At 50.7% G+C, this 18,093-nt stretch overlaps 1 protein-coding gene across 2 annotated transcripts; it reads right to left on the minus strand.

Moving 5' to 3' along the window:
• Positions 1 to 2,769: 2,769 nt before the first annotated feature.
• LOC114860347 (SH3 and cysteine-rich domain-containing protein 2-like) lies at positions 2,770 to 16,807 on the minus strand. 2 transcript variants are annotated; one of them, XM_029158856.3, is made up of 11 exons: positions 16,245 to 16,803; positions 11,510 to 11,858; positions 10,506 to 10,600; positions 9,316 to 9,400; positions 7,456 to 7,571; positions 7,140 to 7,209; positions 6,859 to 6,968; positions 6,690 to 6,778; positions 5,166 to 5,217; positions 4,346 to 4,483; positions 2,770 to 3,950 (listed from the first exon to the last, which is right to left on the minus strand). In XM_029158856.3, the coding sequence occupies exons 1-11, from the start codon at positions 16,329 to 16,331 to the stop codon at positions 3,852 to 3,854; spliced, it is 1,290 nt and encodes a 429-aa protein (XP_029014689.1). In that variant the 5' UTR covers positions 16,332 to 16,803; the 3' UTR covers positions 2,770 to 3,851. The 2 variants fall into 2 exon arrangements, with proteins under 2 accessions (XP_029014689.1, XP_029014691.1); XM_029158858.3 differs by lacking the exons at positions 7,140 to 7,209; positions 7,456 to 7,571 and having other exon boundaries at positions 16,245 to 16,807.
• Positions 16,808 to 18,093: the final 1,286 nt, after the last annotated feature.

Below are 18,093 nucleotides of genomic sequence, written 5' to 3' on the forward strand. Positions count from 1 at the left end.
ACCGTTTGATACCGCGCATCCCTGGTCTGATTCCGTGTTGGAAGCATGTAAATAGACTCTGAGCTCGACCTGAGATCAGTTAACAAGCGTGTAATCCTGATTCGTTTACACGATCTGATCGGGTGAACAAGAGGAACATGATGCAGTTACGTGAACCATCCGTCACAGGAGAAGCCTGGAAATACGAATGAGACCCAGAAGACGTTACGTGAAGCGCGGTTGTGCAGAAAGAGCCGCGCATGAGTGCGAAGTGAAGCGCAGCTCTCAGGTTTGTCACACGTCTACTGGTCTGGAGTCAGCGTATCACGCCGTGTCTGTCCCTCGCCTCTGAGTGACTTTGGATGAGTGTCTGGCAAGTGACTAAAAATGCAAATGCGTGGTGACTTATTTCAAGCTGTCACCGCGATCAGATCTGCCCAGCAACACCTCCACAGCTCATCAGCACACGGGCTCCATCTCTGCGGAGCGGCGAGTGGAAAAGTGACTGGGATCTTGCTCCCCCCCCCCCCCCCCCCCCCCCCGCTCTGTAATGCCAAATAGAAATGCTTCTCCTTCGTTTTATCTGCGCGCTGACTGAAGTGAAGGTCGGACGCGTGGAGGGAAGGATGACGTCAGTTGTTCACCCCGGCCGCACGTCCGTTTGCGGGTCCGTGAGGGTGCGCGGCTCGCAGGCCGATGCTCCTCCGCCGGCGGCGCCTCCGGCTGCAGAGAGGAGGACTCGGTGGGGTGGGACCGGCTCATGTTTCATTAATGGAGCCCATCGTGTCGCGCGCGGGGATGCGCGAGGAGACGCCGGGTCGCAGTTGACTTTAATTAGAGGGAGAATGCGTTAAGCAAATGTGGGCTAATCACGTCAGCGGCAGCGCACCTACAATCAGCGCTGATCAGGGCCAGAGCTCACCAACGGGCTGATGGAGAAGAGCGATGAGTCAGCGTCTGAATCATCTGTCATCGTTACTGACTGACTGCTAAATAACACTCAGACCAATATTTCATGGTCTGATTTTCCCCCGGAGGAACGGTGAAGCTACAGGAACGCGTCCAATTATCATATCAATGACTACAAACAACCTGAGGCAGGATCCGGGCGGTCACAAGAATCTCATTTGTTCTCTATGTGTGCATCACGTTCTCCATCCGGTCTCTGAGGTGTGTTTGGTTGAATCTCTTTCTTTGCATTTCAGCACTAAGGTATTAAATAATAATGTGTTACAGCTGAAGAACTCATTCTTTATTCCTCAGCTCACTAACAGACACATGGACTGTATTCAGTATTTAGTGTATGACGTTTCATTAGTCTGTTATATTAACTAACTTTACACATTATTTAAATAGGATAAATAAACAAATCTTTAGCTAAAATATATAATCATCTGTTTATGTTTTGGGACGTGTGATGATTTATTTAGTTCACTGTTGAATGTGTCAGAGTTAGACTAACCCTGCTGTTTACGTTGAGGTAGAAGATGCTGAGCTACAGGCCACTCACTCACAGCTGTCAACAGGAACCGGGTTTACATCTGTCTGTCTCTTCGTATTGTGATTCTGGCCCACGCACCGACCGAACCGGCACCTCCGGCACAACGCAGCACGGCCCAACATTAACGAGCCATATGGACGGGAGATAACGACGAGGAGCACATCAGTCGGTTTCATCTGGTCTCTCGCTCTCCCTCGCTTCCTGTTTGCCTCTTTGGGCTCTGTTTGGTCTGAACTGGGCCGGTGCTGGTCGTGACACCGGCTCAGAGGCTCCTTTAAAGGTCACGAGACGTAGGAATAACAGCAGGGGACATCCTGATTAATGACACTGGACATTTATTATGGAGCAGCACAAGCAAACCCCTGCAGGGCACACACACACACACACACACACACACACACACACACACACACACACACACACACACACACACACAGGGTGAACCAGGTGTGACAGCAGCCCAAACTACAGCAATAACCACATTCATCCTGTTGTTTTACTGCCCCAGAAAGTCAACATTGTGGAAAAGCTGAGCTCAAATGAAGAATTATTAATACGCAATTTAATTTTCAGCCCCCCCTTGGTCTCAGATTATTTTTCATAATTGAATCAGGTGAGGCGAGAGCGGATGGAGCCTCCTCCTAATAACTTGACTCATAGGTAGCGTCAAATCGTGAGCTGCAGAATGAAGGGAAGGCGATGGGCCGTCATCCTCCTGTTTGCTCCTCTCTGGTGTAATTCTGAGGCCGATTGATGCAAGAAAAGGAGACACTGGGATGAAGTGACAGTAAGTGATGAGGACAGGGAGACAGAGAGACGGAGGATGAAGAGCGACAGCGAAAGACGAGAGCGTCTGAAGAAGTCTGTAGAAGAGAGAGAGAGAGAGAGAGGGCGAGAGAGAGAGAGAGAGACAGAGAGAGAGGGCGAGAGAGAGAGAGAGAGAGAGGGCGAGAGAGAGCGAGAGAGAGAGACAGAGAGAGAGAGAGAGGGCGAGAGAGAGAGAGAGAGAGAGAGAGAGAGGGCGAGAGAGAGAGAGATGGAGAGGACTCGTTGTGCTCTGAGTCACAGCAGCCGAGCGGCGCCGTCTACAGAGGCAGGCAGCGGTGGTAGAACTCCACTCAACCAGCTCAGCTTCCCCTTGAGGGTCACGTCAGCTCCATGGTGTTAAAGGTTGGTGAAGAAGGAAACGGTTGCTCATGACAAATAAAGTTGTGCTTGACTTTTACTCATATTGTTCAGGTCCTTCCTGTGTAATACTGGGGATCGCTTTCATTAAACATGGATGCAACTTAAAAGTAAGTCAGATGCTTTATTGAGGTATGCAGCCAACCCACGGACCTGGAACTCTAATCACACACTTACTTCAACATGTGACGCCACAGGAAACTGTGCACGACGCGACGCGACACGACGACGGGCAAAAACCACGAATCCAGTTCTGCTGCGACATCATCCTTGTCTCCACACCGGCCGACGTGACCTTCAGATACATTTGAGCAACAAAGTAATTGACTGAAGAGCGTTCACCAGCGTGAGGACGAGCAGCTCACGGCAATTTTCCCACAATAAGACAGATGCATGTCCAGTTCAATCAAAGCGCTGACGATGACGGAAGCTCAAAAAAAAAAAATTACTCAGATATAGTCGAGCTTATTTGTCCCTAAAAGCCTTTCACATATTGACTGAACAGCCTGTATACATTAAATGCTTTATTCATCATTCTACAATCGGCTTAATCCTACAGTTTCCTATCACCATCAACCTTCATAAGCGTGTGTTCACGCTCCCTCTGGAACTAGAAGAACATCAAATAAATAAAGTCTGAAGCACGTGTAACACATGGAAGGCCTTCACATCAGAAGAGGCCGACGGGTCGACGTTTGATCGGTTCTGACTCGTGACCCGTTCGGCGCTGCAGCAGCTCAGCCTCCAGTCCGAGCGCCTCCTCCACCGACCGTCAGGGCCGCGGGCCTCGGCGCCGGCCGACATCGGACACGCCGGCGTGAACCAGAGTGGGCCGAGACGAGACGATGACACGGACAGAAGCACCATGTTCCCGGTGACAGGACTCAGCCTCCTCCCACGGCGCTATCTTCCGCCGAGGAGAAGACTGAATGAGACCGGGCGTTCGCTTCACATTTGCATTTGAAAAGACAGAAAGGGGAAAAAAAAAAAGCACAGCAAGACTCGACTGCGGACAAAGAGCGCACAGAAAACTCCAGGCCGTGCTTTCAGGGTGGGCTGGTGGAGTGTGTGTTTGCCGCCCGGCCCGTCTGTTCGGTTCTGGCCCGTGGGGTCCGGATGGAACCGAGCAGGAGAAGCGGAGGGAGGGTGGAGGGTGGGGAGATGGCGGCGACGCGGCGGCGGCGCCTCAGATCTCCTCTATGGAGTCGGCCGGCACCAGGCCGCGCTTCTTCCCGCTGCTCAGCTTCAGGTACGTCTCGCCGTCGTCTCGCTTCCCAACGCAGATCTGAGCAGGAGACACGAGCGGAGCCCGGACTTTAGTCTGATGCAGAAACTGGTTCCTCTGCTGTGTGCGTGTCTATTACTCTATTACAGAAAACAGAGCTGCCCAGCTGCCTTCACTTTACTAGTGCCCCTCACTGGTGAAAAGGCCGAGTCAGATTTAAGGCTTCGGCTTCTTAACGATAAATTTAACTGCACCCTGAGGGGAATTTAGCAGCTTGGATGTTTATCCAGGCCCTGACTTATGTTTTTAATAAGCGATTTGCTCGCTGAGTCGCTGGAGGGCTCCATGTCAGGATAAGTCTACATTAAACACAGGTGTTTTTATATTATCATACTCCTTCACTCACATCAAAAATGCATATGTCCATATGTAAAAAGACCCAAAACAGCCCCAACCTGCGATTCTCTCACGGCCATGTGTCCTCGCTCTCGATCGCCCGGCGCGCCCTGCACGACCCGCCACACTCTCTCTCCGGGCCGCACCCGCTGCACGAAGTTGGAGGGGAAGAAGCCGACTCTGTCGCCGCTCTTTCCCTGGACACAGAGGAGCGTTACAAACGTCCACGGCGCCGCTCAGCGGAGCAGGAACATCAATGACAACAAAGCAGAAGCAGTTGAAGTGCAAACAGGATGCGATTCGGCGCGAACGTCTGAATTGTTTGCATGTATTTAAAGGAAAGCTGCAGGTCTTCACCCGTTTGTCCGACCGCTGTACCTCATGCGATAAAACGGGTTATTGAGTTGCTCACAAACTGCACATTAGTCAGGAAAAGGGATTCTGCTAATCATCCTTCAGTAAAAGTGGTTTTCACAGAGCCTGTGCTGATTTAGCGCTTTAATTGCTGCTGCTCTATTGAGGCCGTATAAGGCTTTAGTTTGCTGTGTATATACAGATACTAATGGGATTAAGAGAAGCTCATTACGGATTCAGCAGAGAGCAACACTAGTCAGTTTCATTATGTTAAACTCTTGGTAATTTTCAGGGGAAATTACGTTTCTATTTCTGTCGTTGGCTGACTGTGTGTTTATGACGGGCGAAAATGGAGCAGGTGTTATGCACTAAAGACTTCATTTTAAGAACTGAATTATGCACACGCAACACAGCGAATGGCACAGTACACACACACACACACACACACACACACACACACACACACACACACACACACACACACACACACACACACACACACACACACACAGATTTATTACCCACCTTCCACCACTCCTCATTAGAGTCGTCAGTGACCTGAACTCGATCACCCGGACTAGAAGAGATAAGAGAAGAGAAGAAATAAAAGGAGGATGTGAAGAGGCTGTGTTTCGGGTGCAGAGGAGGCGAGAGATGGATGAGAGATGAGATAAAGGGCGAGAGGGCGCACGCAGCCAGAGAGAAGAGAGCCAAGAGCCGAGTTCAAGTGCCAGAGGTGCAGTATCACTATCAGGGAGCAGCTGTAGCACGTCACTGTCGCCCTCAGAGGTGAGAGAGCAGCTCGGGCCGAAGTCACGAGGGCCGGATGAACCAGGACGCTGCAGTGGCGAGAGGGAGACGCCAGCGCTTCCAGTCCACTGTCCCAGAAACGCATGTGTCCCAAATACACGTCTGTACGTTGCATCTCCTGGGTGTCTGCGCTCACGACTGCCCTATATGATCATCGCTCACACAGTACACGCACGCACACACACGCACGCACGCACGCACACACACACACACACACACACACACACACACACACACACACACACACACACACACACACACACACCTCCGGTTGTACCTAACTATAGTCTCATATGTTAATGTTATGTGGCACGATTACTGACTGAGTTTGCCTCTTCAAGGTTGAGTTTCAGGAATCTTTTTGTCTGCGTGAGACTAACTCGGTTCCTTTGGGAACAGGCATTTTGACTTATAGGAGAAACTCGAATGAGACAAAGTGTGTCATCAACCGAACATTTGCTCCATTGTGGGAATTTGTGAGGGTCATTTTGTGTTGTGTTTCCACATTTTTCTTTTATTGCTAATCATTTTTTATTAGACAGACATTCTCTGGCGCTGCTGAACTTCAGTCTTTGTCTTTTGCCAAACTACTGCACAGGTTTTAAGCACCGGACAAAGCCTGACAGAGTTATTAGTTCACTTATATACTGGGCAGTCACAGCACAGATGGCTAACACACACACACGCACGCACGCACGCACGCACGCACGCACGCACGCACGCACGCACGCGCGCGCACGCACGCACGCACGCACGCACGCACGCACGCACGCACGCACGCACGCACACACACACACACACACACACACACACACACACACACACACACTCATCTTACTACTCTCTCCTTCCTCGTCCTTCTTACATTTCCTCCGCTCCTGTGTTTGCTCTTTGACTCCTCTCCTTCATTCTCATTTCTTTGCCTTACTGTATGTCGTCCTGCCATCTCTCACTTCAGCGTCTTTATCCTCTCCCCTGAAGGGAGCACAGCTCAGTCTCTAGCTCTACGTGGGCACAGCGATGGGCTCTGGGTTTATAATTAGTCGTCCTTAAGGGCGCCCCGGCCCCGTCCTCTGCAGATGGTGGGGACATTTTCATCCTCCAGGAACAACAGCTGGGGCAAAACACCGGGTGGGACGAAAACCCAGACAAAGCATGCACACACACACCAACACACACAGACACACACTCGTTATGAACAATGTTTGCATGTAGACAGCTGGTTCAGCTTCCACTCACTGTAGTTCCAGGTCATTCTGTTCCTGAGGCAGAAACTTGTAGAGCGCTACATAGGTGTGAATGGAGTGGACTTCAATGCGCTTCGGCACCTGGACACAGGAGGCACAGGCAGTGAGACAGGAATGCACCCTGGGGAGCGAGAGTGTGCACACACTGCACAGAGCCGCACCTTCACGGCGCTCTCCTCTGCAGGAGGCGGAGCCTGACCGCTCTCGTCCTCCTCCTTCTCCAGCTCGGCGTCGGGGACCGGGGGCTCGGGGAGCGGCGGCGAGACGATTTCTTAGAAGAGACACAGGAAAGCAATCAGACATGTGATCTTTTTTACAATGAGTCTCACCCACGCACACACACACACACACACACACGTGCAGGCGCAGACGCACACAGGCACAGACACACAATATGCATGCAGAGCCACATGCATGGAGACAGACTCGTAGCCGTGTTTACCCCCTATTTCCTGAGTTATCTCTTCCTCCATGCTGCACTGTCTCTGCTGACTCTCCTCACCTCCCTCCCCCTTATCAAAGAACGACATGGAGAGGAAGAAATCAACGTTAGCAGCAGGACGAGCAGGAAGACGGAGCATGTGAGCGGAGCCGATCTAGTTCTTCTCTGATTTACTCAGAATGCACAGATTAGTAGCACAACCTGCATATCCGTGTGTGTGGAGGACATTTTGGGAGGTTTGGAGGCAGGTTCTACTCAAGAAAGAACCCTGTGTTCTACTACAATACAAGGCTCCCCACACATGACGGTGCCGTACCAGGCTGCGTGTCGGCGACTCTGTCAAACTGCCAAAACTGGAGCGGCTCATCTGCGCCAAGGACGTCCCGTAGCGCAAGGCAGCGTACACAGGGTCTACACGCGTCCGCACAGCTTCTGGAAACACACACACACACACACACACACACACACACACACACACACACACACACACACACACACACACACACACACACACACACGCACACGCCACAATTATGACCACACACTGAGATTACACCGTACATCATGATTATTGCGTCCGAGCCAATCTGGACGAACCAGAAGCTCTAAATATAAACTGAACCACAGTAACGGAGTCGGGCCTGGACCGAATTGACCCACTTAGGATCGAAAAGAGCAACACGGCCAAAAGTTAAGGGGACATCGAGACATTCCAGCAAATCTGCACGCTTTGATTTATTTATACGCTTTGCTTATTGGCATGAGACGCATCGATGTCTTAATGGCTGTAATCTATCTGGAGCTGTAACTGAGCAAAGAGGGAAAAAGAGATGAGATTTTTAAACTGTCAGAAATCCTTCACTGCTGCCGTTCAGTTATATTGGACTCGTCTGTATTTGGGAATTGGATTTCCTTCTTCTTTGTTCGGGGCTGAGAGTGATTTCTGTGCGGAGTGAATTGGTAATGATGCAGTTTTCTATTAAAGCTCGTGCCTGCGTGGTTTTCTCAGACAGAGGAAGAGATCGGGGCGTCTTCAGCGCGAGTAAGTAGAGTGTTAAAGCTCTAAATCGATTGGAACTGTTTCAGTCGAGGAGTTATTGTATTTCGGCAAAAAGCAATTAATTACACAGAAAGAGAGTAAACATCAGGTCTGAGCCTCGCTACACCGATAATTGCTTCTTTCTTTGCAGACTATGAACTGATGCCCACGGTTTAGTGAACTAAACAAACACTTTATATCTCACGGCTTCAGATCTGCCTTCACATAAACATGCAACACCGACCGGTCTGATGGGAACAGGACGGCTCATTTTCCCATCACAGCTGCTTATTGTCTAAATGAGGAGCAAATACTTACATCAACTATTTGGCTTTAATCATAATTTGAAGTATAATTAAGTGTTTGGTGCTTCGCTCCTGTAGCCGTTACACTAGCGAGTTATTGGATCTATTAGAGACAATCAAACTGCAGTTAATGAGACGTCACAGGGTTTTTAATGGGCTTCAGCAACAAGTCTGTGTTTTATTCTGCTTCTGGTTGCACAGTGATGAGTCCCAGGTGTCGGATCACCAGCGTGAGGTTCTAACCGACCCATCGAGGCGACCGATCCGAGACACATGAGAACGTGCTCCCACTGAGAGGAAGAACAAACTCCGGGTCCTTTTGGCAACTTGTCTGTTTTAACGCTGTCGAGCAGCGTTAAAAAGTCGCAGATACAGGCAAACGGCCTCTATGAATGTAAAATAGTAAATGTAAATTACCCTAAGACTGTGATTATCATTTCAGCTGTTTTCATACAGAGCGCCGACTTGTTAGGACATTCAATTCACAATGTTTATGCATGATGCAGCGCCAGACGATGAATTAATACCGTCCAGCAGTCCAAATATATACAGTACAAATCAGAAGTAGATATAACAACATAAACATCAGAACTTATAAATATTTATTCACATACTTTCAGGGAGCGGACCGTCCGTCAGCCTCCAAGAGGAGCTGAGTTTGTTCCCCCTCTGTCTTTTTTCCACTTCGCGCTCCTCGGTTGTCAGGTGAAATGGAGACAGTTGTGCTTTTTATTGTAGGACACGCACACACAAGTCTAAAAATAAACCAAGGGGCGACAAAACGGAAGCACATGGAGACGACCGAGTGAGCGCTCGGTGGCAGGACGCTCACCTTGACTGGGCTGCACTTCCTTGACGACGGCCAGTTGCTCGTTGACGAGCATCGGCGAGCTGAAGTTTCGCTTGAACGCCCCGGACTAATGGAGGAGAGCAGAAAGCAGAGTGTTGTTTTTCTCCCCCACTCACTTTCCATTACTCTCTGTTTATAGACTCAGCTGATGGGAAACTGGCTCCGTGTAGTGATTTTATGTCATCGGTGGCGTCACGTGCCGATTATTGAAACACATCAAGTCGCGGTGCACGCGCTGCTATTGAAGCAAAGCTCCGGCTCTTTTGGCTCCTAATTATGAGCAGTAAATACAGCCGGCACATGGTTCACACACGCGGGCGTGCACATGTGACTGCGCGTGAGGCCGCGGGACGGCAATTTCACACCGAATTAAGCACAGCGAGTGTTTTAGCCCAGATTGTTTTTCCCTCGCCTTGACTTTCACGTCCTGTCATCGCGAGGGAGAAACGCCGCGGCCTGGAAGTAAAAGCGCTCGCGCGGCGCCGCCGTCCTGGACACGGAGCTCTCACCAACGGCTCCAAGTGAGTCTCGGAAGGCCGCGCGTCCTGCAGCATGCTAATGGGCTCTGGCCTGCAGCGACTCAGGCTGGAATCACTCCCAATTTGCCGCCTAATGCACTATACTTGTCTTTATTGTCATTCGCACTGTGTACCTTTGAAAAGGAGCAAAGTCCTGTGTTAAAACAGGCGGCGTCTTCATTCTCAGCATCGAGTCACTGTGTTTCACAATAAAAAACACGATGCACTAGGTGATGCTGATTCTTTTAGGTGTTTGTTAATTTATCATATAAATTGTTCTAGAAATAGTTTTTTATGCAACTGATTAGCTGTAAAATACGTTTAGATGGATACAGGCGCTCATTAACGCCCTGTAACTATAATGAGGGGATTATCTGAGTGGTTTCCTGTTTAGCGGATGGTTTTTGTGCCACCAGCCTTAATAGAACAGAATATGACGACATGAACCTATTGTTTGTGTTAGTCGGTGTGAAGCTGCTTCATGTCTAGAGAACTGCTCTAACAACTGGTGTGTGTATGTGTGTGTGTGTATGACCAGCTGTCTTCACACACTTATTGTTGAAGCTTGTTTGAGGCCTGTAATGAAACTATTCATCCTCAGACTTCCATTACACCGGGCCGACGGGTGAAGCGGCAGCGGCTCAGTGTTCTCACCTTCCCGTGACACAGCTGCTGCGACAGCTCGGAGGTGCACCACAGGTGAGCGGCCATCTTGCAGGTTTTACAGCGCAGAGCCTGTTTGGAGTTTCCTGCGGAGGAGCAGAGAGGAGACTGATGAGAGGATGGAGACGGGACCGACGCGTGGAGCACAACTGAAAGCAGGGGGTGGGAAACGGGCCCGACGCGCTAACAAGGCCCCACAGAACGGGTTCCCCTTCGCTCAGGTGCCGCGTGATCGTCTGGCACCGAGGGCCTGACAATCAACAGCTCCCCTTCCAGAGCAACATGGAGAAATTGGAAAGCAGCTGGAGATGCTTCAGTCTCAATCGATTCGGCGTCGAGTCGTGTTGTCTCTGATTTCAAATGAAAAAAAAAACCCATAAGAGATGTTTTCTCCTCATTTGGGTTGTGTTGATAACTCTCTGAATATTGGACATTTTTAGGGTTGAGTCCCTGCTTTTAATGTGAACCGGAGATAACGGATGACATCATGGAGCATCAACTGATTAAAACAATGCTTTTAATTTGAAGAGACAAATGGCTTCCGCTTCATCAGCTTAACTGGGGGACAAAGGCTGAGCTGCGCTCCAGGACCGGAGAGGAAATAAATCCACAGCGCACGCGAAACACAGCCCAGGAGCAGGTTGGAGGGTGTAATCAATCACCGTGACAGGAAGTGGATTTAGCAGAAAAGTTCACGCGAGTGGCAAATTAGGAACGAAAGCACTCGTACATCGGCACCAATTAATCCCTCTTAATACTCAATACAGCTTTAAACCCTGGGAGCGTCACACTGTCCAGCATTCAACCTCGTTTTCCCAATTGAGTGAGAAATTGCAATGGAGGTGAGAAAAAAAAAATTTCAGTCGACTCCTTTTACAAAAACATAAAAAGGGTGAAAATGCCCCCGGGACGTTAGGACGCCGCTCGGAGCCGAATCCCTGTAAAACAGTAAACAAACAAGAGTGTGTTCCTAGAGCCCATTGAGCCGGTCTTACCCACGATCATGTGCTTGCAGTGCTGGCAGCTGGTGGGCTTGCGGAACACGTGGTCCTGGAAGCAGTGTGTGACCTGAGGCCGGGGCGGCTTCGTGGGCAGCGCCGGGGACAGGCTGAGCGAGGGCGAGTGGGAGGCGATGGACGGGTTGGGGCTGAGCGACGGCGAGGCGGCCGGCGAGCGCTCGCCCGCCAGGGGGGAGCCGGGCGCCGGCGGCGGCGAGGGGGGCGGCGGCTCGGCGATGAGGTCAGAGGGCAGGCGGGCGTCGCTGTACGAGCGCTGGAAGAAGTTCTCCACGCTCTTGCTGCGCATCATGGTCTTGAAGGACAGCGAGCGCTTCAGCCTCTGGAGCTGCACGAACGCACACGCACACGCACACGCACACACACACACACACACACACACACACACACACACACACACACACACACACACACACACACACACACACACAGGTTAAAACGGGAGATGCTGCCACAAACTGGTCCCAGCATCGGGGGTGAGTCATGAAAAGCAATTTCACCTCATAAGGGAACAAACAACACGTCAACAGCGAAGCTTTCATGGTCCAAGAGTCCAGCCACAACAGGAACGCGTGTGTTTGGGCCGCGGTTAAACAAGATAAGCCTTTTTAAGAACACCCACAGTCGTCTGGTTTACAGCCTTATCATGTATGAACAGCCCGTCCTCAACTAATCTGATGAAGTCTTGTCATTGGAATAATTGATTGCCTCCATGCAGTGTGTGTGTGTGTGTGTGTGTGTGTGTTTGTGTGGGGTCACATGCATCCCAACTTTCTATGAATATGCAGCTCCTTTCTTTCAGCCTGTCTCGTCCGCTCGGCTGCCGCGTCTGAAGAACGCGGCCGTCAGACGTCAGCCGCTCTGGAAGCAGCCACCTACGGCCGATTGTGTGGATAAGTGCACGTTTCCTGACATTCTCCTCCCGCTCTGTGTGCGGATGATAATACCAGCTTCCCGGAGGATCGGCAGCCATTTGTTACCCTGCCATCGGGCGGCAGCGGGAGAGAGCGGAGCCGCGAGGGCGTGGCCCCCGACGCGAGAGGGGCCATCAACACAGACACATAATCAGTGTGTGTGTGTGTGTGTGTGTGTGTGTGTGTGTGTGTGTGAGAGCACTTGTTCTGCTCGCTGCCAAACATAATCATTTTACAGGGACATGGTGTTTACAGCTCTACGTGTCTGGGAAAAAGATATGAAAACAGTTTGAGTGTCAGGACACGTGGACAAAACTGAAGTTTGCGTGTTGGTAAAACTGCACTGATGAAGATTTTAATTATTACACATATTATTACTCTGTAATATTACAATCATGCCCACGACATCAACGCAGAGGTGAAGGTTTAAGCACATGTTCCCTCGTCCTTGTCTCATTCGTGCTCCTTCAATCCTACATTACCCACGATGCAACTAACCAGAGATCTGTTATCAAACAGATTAATGAGGCTGAGACAGGTTTGTTAGAATTAAGTCCGTCTTTTACAGGAAGCTCATCAGCTGCCGTGGAAGAGGCAGAAAACCCTGACGGAGGATAAACACCAGGGAGAAGTGTTTTCACTTGGAACAATTAAATAATTCCTTCGCTTTTCATTAAAGCCGCAAGCTTCTTTTTACCCCTCCTTTCCTTCCACTCCTTTCAGCGCGTCCTGGTCTTGATTCGAGCCCTCTCAATCAGAGCAGATGAGTGCTGGCATAACAGATCCAGTTGGAGCACACGTCTCAATTACAGCTAATCTAATCATCTGTCAGCCCGCAGGCTAACGAGCTAGCCTCCATTTCAACATTAGCCCAGTGCTTTGTTGTGCGTCGTTGTGACCCGGTGACTTGAATGTGTGCGACGGATGCCGATGCGAGCGGATGAGTCAGAGAGGGAGCAATGCTGCGCCGCCGCCGCCGCGGCCGCGCTCGAAACCGTTTTCTTTAATAACTTTTACTTAATTCGGTCACATTCAAATCCGACCGTCTGCTTTCATTTCTCTCTCCCAGTGGAGGATGATGAGCTGTCGCAGATGACCTATGATTTTATTATTTGGAATCTCGTGATCCATATAGAGGGGCCCACCTCCTCCATCAGAACTGACAGGGGTGCACACACACACACACACACACACACACACACACACACACACACACACACACACACACACACACACACACACACACACACACACACACACACACACACACACAACTGGGTGATGGAGGAGTGGACCTGTAGCGTAGATTAGGACCATTTTCCTCACAGCAGATTTGCAGCATCTATTAGTGTCTGCAGACTCCGCCCCGTCAGCATCACACGCGGGAGGGATGCTATTTCGGACCGAGCATCGGCGGTGATACACAAACCTCCCCAGCAGATTGTTTTCCTCCCTTCAGACGCGGCCTGAACGTGCTCAGCGCCGGGGTTTTAACAGCTCTCGTTGCCTGTAGTGTCACATTAACGCCGGGCCGTGAAGGCGTCACATTAATTACCGGTGACCTTGGCTCACTGTGGGCGCTCCCTCAGACACCTGAGGTGGAGCGCCCACAGCTCAGTGGGCTGCAGCTCAGGAACAGCAGAGCGGCCGAAAACCATCCACGTGTGCTCAACTCTGTCGATGCTAACTTCAATGAATACCTGCAGCGACTCATCACGGGCCACATCCTCAAACAGTCCGTGGACCTCAGCATTTTGAACCCATACTTGGATGGACGAACCCGTGTGGAGGATCCAACAGGGACACGGGGATGAATTTCGATGTTCTGCAGGTTTAACTCTTAATACCCCTGAGCTCAGAGGCGCTCGTGTGCAGTGGTTTTGGAGGAAAACATGTTTACCCTGGCGGCTCCGTCATGGAACAAGCGCTCCCAGAGTATCGGCCCTGTGAGATCACGCAGCTCTCAGCGAAAGCAGCTCCGCTGGCTCACGACTGTTGCCCAGACAATTCACCTGCTCCACCGCTCCCTCGCTTGCTCGCCCGCTCACTCACCCGCTCGCGTGCCAGGCCTGGCACCGGAGCACCAGCCGTGGAGAACGTCCAGGCTTCCTCTCCTCCTAATCCTCTGGCAGCGCCGTCCTCTGGTCATGGTTTCTGATATCCATCTTCGAGGAAGATTTGCATGCAGAGGATTTCGGGGAACATCTGTTATCGGCGCGAGTCCCTCCCTCTCTGCCTGTCATCTTATCTAATTAAAAGCATCATGAACTTGTGCTGTGTCTGATTAGATTGCTTCAAAAATTACACCCCTATGGCTGATCTCACACACACACACACACACACACACACACACACACACACACACACACACACACACACACACACACACACACACACAGGTGCTGGGACCGATTCAAAACCTCTGGCCTCAACGTCAAACCTCTGGAAATCGATTTCACACCGCAGCCTGGACTTTAACCAGTGACCGGCCTGCCTTGCTTGAAGGCCAAGGCAGGTGAGAAGCAGCAGCCTGACTTTGTTGCATAAAAGGCTGCGATGCGTTGATGATGGAGTAAACCGGTGAATCATTTGAATACCAATGAGTCCGGCTTGTCACAGGACCGTTCCCGGGCCTCTGCTGAGGAGGAGGATGAAGAGGGGGATTGGGGGGGGGGGGGGGGGGGGGCACCACGCTGGGGGTGCCCGCTGATGAAAACGCATCTCGCAAATCAAACCTCAGACATCAAATATTTAGACGGAGCACTCAGGCAATCAGCTGTGCTATCTGACGGAGTGTCACTTTGTTTCCAACGTGTCCACGGCGTGCGTGTCGGCGCGGGGGCGGCACGACGAGGGCCGAGGTGAAGACAAAGACTTGGCTGAGAGGAAAGTTGGGTGACTCGCTTCCATCTAATGAATAATGAAGCATCCTAAAAGCTTTCAGGCAGCGGGAGCTTTCGCAGCTTCTGCTCTCGGAGGCCAGCACTTGAAATGCTTGTTTATAGAGTCAAGCCAACGAATTAAATACAGTCAGAAGGACACACGAAGCTCAGGCAGCGAAAATGATCCAATTCAGAGTGTTAGCCACACACTTGGTGCAGCACACGCACATTTCATGTCCAAGAATGCATCTTAATGCAGCAATAAAAAAAACAAAGGCCTAAGAGTTTGACAGTAATCACCGAAAAGCAAATAGCTGAGAGTCTGTAACTAATAAATCATCTGCTCCTGAAAATGTTCAGGCTTTGTTTAAGCCGAGAGGTGACGAGTCAAGTGTTTGGGTGTTTTGGACACTGTTATACCACATTATATACATATACAGAAGGACTGACTAATGTTAAGCTAATGCAGGCTACAGACTCGTACACATCAGTGTGTGTGTGTGTGTGTGTGTGTGTGTGTGTGTCTGTGTCTGTGTGTGAGAGAGAGAGTGTCTGTGCAGGAAGTGAATTTGGAGAGAGGGGAGAGAGAGAGAGACAGTGACATCAGACCTTACGTGTGAGGTTACACCTAGTGACGCAGTCATGATGAATACAACTGCATTTGAAATACCATCATCTATATTATATAAGCCGGTGGAATACGAAATGAAGCCCCGCAGTTGTTAAGATGAAACAAGCTCCTCTCAAAATTCAACCTCGGATCATGTTGATTTCAGTGTGTGGAGGAAACTGCACCGCAAAGTTCACAGCCTAAATATCGCAGTTATTTCCCCTCGTAGGAGGGATTAGTCTGAACTGCGGAGCGGGTCACTCGAGGTGATTCAACTCAGGTCCCAACGCGAAGACCCCACTCCTTACCTTGGACGACATGGGCTGGATGGACATGGTGCTCGGAGAGCGCCGCAGCTGCGTCTCGCTCTCCGTCTCATTGTTCTCAGTCATCATCGGCGTCGTGATGGAAACGGTCGCGAACGCGGCAAACTTTCAGCTCATCCGACCGCGTCCTGGCGCTGCGCAGTCCCCGCTGGTCGCACGAAAGCCCCGCAAAGTCTGGCAGATCCTCATCCGAGGGACGAGCGCGCGCGGCGGGGAGGAAGCCTTATGGGCACGTGCTCTTCACGCGCCAAGTGCAAAACGACGGCACGACTGCGCGTTGTGTCGGGCGGCTAATAAACATTCACATTCACGTGCGCCTTTCGTGTCAAGACGGGAAAAGACGCTGAGGAGAAAGCTGAAACGCGCGCGTGCGGCATCGTCCCGCGCGTCGGAGAGCTCCACTGTGGCACAATCCCGTCCTCCGGTCGCGAGAAACGTTCAGATGAGCTGTAAATGATGATAGTGGGCTCCAGAGAAGCTCCGGCGTGCGGCGTGGAAGCTGTTGTCTGGGTGTAAATCCACGGCGAACTGCGTCCTCCGCCGCTGCACAGACTTAAATTTAAGCGCAACCGGAGGCACGCCTTCCTGTGCGTCTGCGGCGCATGATTGGGGCAAGAGATACAACTGAGCCCGCTTCGTTTGCACCGAGTCAGGAGTCACGGCCGTGGGAGGGGGCTCATCAGCCCACACGCAGAAAAGCTCACGGTGTAAGATCTGGAGAGCTGCTTTTTTCTATTTGAAGTGATGAGTGTAAGAAAAGTAGCACGCCCTCCGTTAATTACGGCTCCTGCATCCGTAAAACGCGCACCTGCTTCATTCTAACGCGTGTCGTCCAGCTGCGGCCAAATGGAATTCAATTAGCTCCAGCAGGTAAACTTGTGGCTTTTCAATTAACCTTAACGCACAGGTAGAAACACGTTTTCATTTTTACAGCTCATTAGAGAACAAAAGTTTAAACCAAGGCATAAAATAAATTAGTTTTTGTATATTTTGGATCCAGATGAACCTTGTCTGATTCCACTGCGTGTGGACCAGGAGTCTCCTCCAAAGCAGCTGATGTTGGTTAAAGGATGATGAATGAATGGATGATGGAGGAGCGGGGGCTATAAAAGGCTGAAGGACTTCAGAGGCTCATCAAGAACTTTATGCTGAGTGCTTCTGGTGGATGAAGGTTTGGGTTCATCCTGTCCTTCAGCAGAGCCGTGACCCACATGGGATGAGCTGAACTACTTTTCAGCTTCTCTGAGTTTTTGTAGGTAAACGCTCCCTCTTCATCGTTTGCCTGCCCTTGGTGAACAGGGACGCCGGCTGCTGCGCAGATTCATTAGACTTGGTGCGATGTGTTTAAAGCTGCCGCAATAAGGTCAGGGGCTCGTGGCTCTAATTTTAAAAGCAATCTCATTCTCTCCCCCATTTCGCCGGCCTCCTGGGACGGCTTCGTATTGATTACGCTTCAGATGCAAGAGAATGGAGGAAGGAGGCTGTGGACGGGGCCTCAACCTGATCAGGGGAGTGACGACTCCTATGTTAACAAGGTACCAATTTACAGAGCGAGACAAGGGCCCGAGTGGATTAAAGTAGTTATACTGCATTGTAATATTTCATCTAAGCTGTCAGAAAGTGTTAGAGAAACAAGAAGGGAGCTCCGACACTCACTACTCCCTCACTTTTTTTTTAAACAGTGCTCATTTTAGCAAAGTGGCAAGTTTTCTGAGTGTAAAGCCGTTTGAAATAGAAACCAGTATTATCTTGGTGGGTGGTGGGCACTGAACCAGCATAGCATCCCCGTTCAAACCCAGAGCACAGACCTGCTGACGCAGGAAACCGCAGA

This window comes from Betta splendens, chromosome 8 (genome assembly GCF_900634795.4).
Source record: "Betta splendens chromosome 8, fBetSpl5.4, whole genome shotgun sequence".
Lineage (NCBI taxonomy): Eukaryota > Metazoa > Chordata > Actinopteri > Anabantiformes > Osphronemidae > Betta > Betta splendens.